The 2,664-nt window shown below is 38.4% G+C and overlaps 1 protein-coding gene across 1 annotated transcript in view; it reads right to left on the bottom strand.

Annotated features, from left to right (window-relative positions):
* Positions 1-2,664, bottom strand: part of ncapg (non-SMC condensin I complex, subunit G) — a 22,339-nt gene that overhangs the window by 10,671 nt on the left and 9,004 nt on the right. Inside the window, exons 13-15 of the mRNA XM_016575080.1 lie at positions 1,151-1,261; positions 788-907; positions 599-703 (exon numbers count right to left, since the gene is read on the bottom strand). Coding sequence (XP_016430566.1) covers positions 599-703; positions 788-907; positions 1,151-1,261 — 336 coding nt within the window. The remainder of the gene's footprint in view (positions 1-598; positions 704-787; positions 908-1,150; positions 1,262-2,664) is intronic.

Here is a 2,664-nt window from a genome sequence, read left to right as displayed (position 1 = left end):
TTTTGGAGGGGTTCCCCAAACCGCGGACTTGGCAACACTGTAGCATGCCAACTTGATGCTTCCTCTGAAGACTGCTTAGATGTGCTCGACTTGAAGCAGCACTGCTTAGACCTATCGGTGTGTGTCATCAAAGTACTGCGAGAGCTATAAGAGAGCGGACGTCTCCTTATGCTTTCTCTCGCCGTACTTTGATGTCGAACACACCTCTTTACTCTCACGTGTCACGTGACAGAGTGTAATCGCAGCCTCCGCGTTTTTTCATATCGCGATATTATCGCAAATGCAATTAATCGTTCAGCCCTACTGTCAATTCCATTCCAATTGGACATGCACAAAACTGTCACTTTTTTGCCCTGGTGTCAATTTATTACAACAGGATAGGCATACAATGATGATTGATATTTTTAGCTGTAGGGTTTGGCAAGAACTATCAGGTTTACTAGTGATGGCAAAGTTCCAATATAGTATAACCAATAATATAATGGATATGCAGTACCTCACTATCAAGGAATTCTGAGAGCATCTTCAGGATGCTCTGAATGGTACCCTCCTCCTCAGCTTGATGTTCAGGCTGCCCATTACTGTCGTCTTGGGAGACAGGAGCAGGCTTGTCTTGCAGGATGTTGAGGCCATTGAGCAGGAGCTGGTCGATGAGAGCTCGGAGAGCACTGATCCTGATTTTAGGCTCATCTAGCTGTGTGATCTAAACATACAAATAAAAATAAACCTCTGAGCCACTAGGACAAAGTGAATTCATTCATCTTTATAACAAGTGTGTTATAAATACCTGCAAGAGCAGCACAAGGTGTGTGTTGGCGAGGTCTTTACTGTGGAGGGCAGCAGTTCCCAAACAGATCACAGCCATGTTGCGCACAGCAGGGTTAGGGTTGGACACACCTGGCAGTATCTAGAATGGAGAGATCACTTTGAAGTTATATTCCCATAACTGCAGCTCTAATTAAGCACTGCACTGATTTTGTGTTGAGAATCCAGTAACCAAATTGACTTGTGATAAAAGTGCTATGCAGACACACGCTTGTCCTACACCGCAGAATAGCAGGAAATCGGTACTGATGTGAGTGCTTTTATAGATTTGTATCGAGAAAAGCGCTATACAAATAAACTTGAATTGAATAAATGTGTTTTGTACCAGTGACTCAATCAGAGCATTCATGGTAGGGCAGATTCCTCTCTTGATGTTCATTTGCTTGAACAACTCGGCACACATTGTCAGACATTTCAGCAAGGTCTTTGGATCACTCTGGGGGAAATACACACACACACACACACACACACACGACAGAAGATTACATTATGAGGGATTAGATTTAAATTCAGCACTTCATATCTGGCTTGCTGTCAATATATACACTTCAACAAAATCAACTAAGCCAGAACGTTCAGCTAAAATGTGAAACCAAGACTCAGGGCATTTCACACTCCAGCTTGTAACATATATTTATTTACAACACTGAGCGAGCAATGTTGACTAATAACTATCAATCAACTCATGATCATATGATACTAATTCAACAGTGAACAGTTTTAATTCAACACCCTTATCCACAAAAACATTGAGACAAAATAATAAAATTGAAAATTAACTAATAAGCAAATATCTGTTAGAATAACAGTGCTCCTGAGAATTCCTTGTGTATACACTACCATTTGTAAGTCTGGAGTAAATAAAATGTCTTAATATTTTTGAAAGAAGTCTCACTCACCAAGGCTGCATTTATTGGATCAAAAATTCAGTTCTATCATGAGCAGTGTTGGGCAGTAACTAGTTACTGTAATAATGTTACTTTTTGCAGTAACTAGTAGTGTAACTAATTACTAATAAGATTTCAGTAATAATATTAGTTACCATCCATAAAACAGCTAGTTACTTAGTTACTTTTTATGCCTCAACCCCTACTGATTTGAAATCCAACAATCCAATAATTCCTAGATTTATTTTCATAATTTTCACGACTCGCATATGAAGACACCAGTGCATCAGGAAAGCTTGGAATATGGAAAAGCTTACATTCTGGAGATGGAAATATTGCCATTACACTGCCATTATCACATTTACACTGATAAAATACTTAATGAAATATAATCATATATGGGTAACAGAGAAATTATAGCTACAATTAGCTTCATGCTACACATGACAATTAATACAACACTTTTACTTAAAAGTCACTATCAATCACTATTGAGTGTTTGTAATAACTTCTGACTTCGATCCAATGTAGATTTTGGTCAAATGATGAGGCAGAAATATATTGTTAGTAACATTTTAGAAGAATTTTATGGGGAAGATACACAATTACAGCTTCTGTGGGGGGTGAAGGAAAAGTAATGTAACTAGTAGTGTAACTAATTACTGTTGCCAGAAAGTAATAATATTACTTTTGAAAGGAGCAGCTAGTCATAAATTACATTTTTGGAGTAACAAGCCCAACACTGATCATGAGAACTCTCTGAAGACTTTAGCATGGTGATGGATATGACAATGTTAATGTATTTGGTCTTGGTGGAATAGATCTGCTACGCTGCTGCTGCTGTTGGTTATTGCTGTATTTGTAGATTATTGCTGCTGCAAGCAAGTACAGAAACTTGCTACTGCCAATACATAAGCCGATATGGTGCTGTGAGTATTTAAGACATACTGCT

Source organism: Sinocyclocheilus rhinocerous, unplaced genomic scaffold, assembly GCF_001515625.1.
Source record: "Sinocyclocheilus rhinocerous isolate Xijiao unplaced genomic scaffold, SAMN03320098_v1.1 scaffold323, whole genome shotgun sequence".
Taxonomy (NCBI): domain Eukaryota; kingdom Metazoa; phylum Chordata; class Actinopteri; order Cypriniformes; family Cyprinidae; genus Sinocyclocheilus; species Sinocyclocheilus rhinocerous.
Note: the sequence above shows the minus strand (reverse complement) of the source record. Positions and strands in the feature narration are given on the sequence as shown.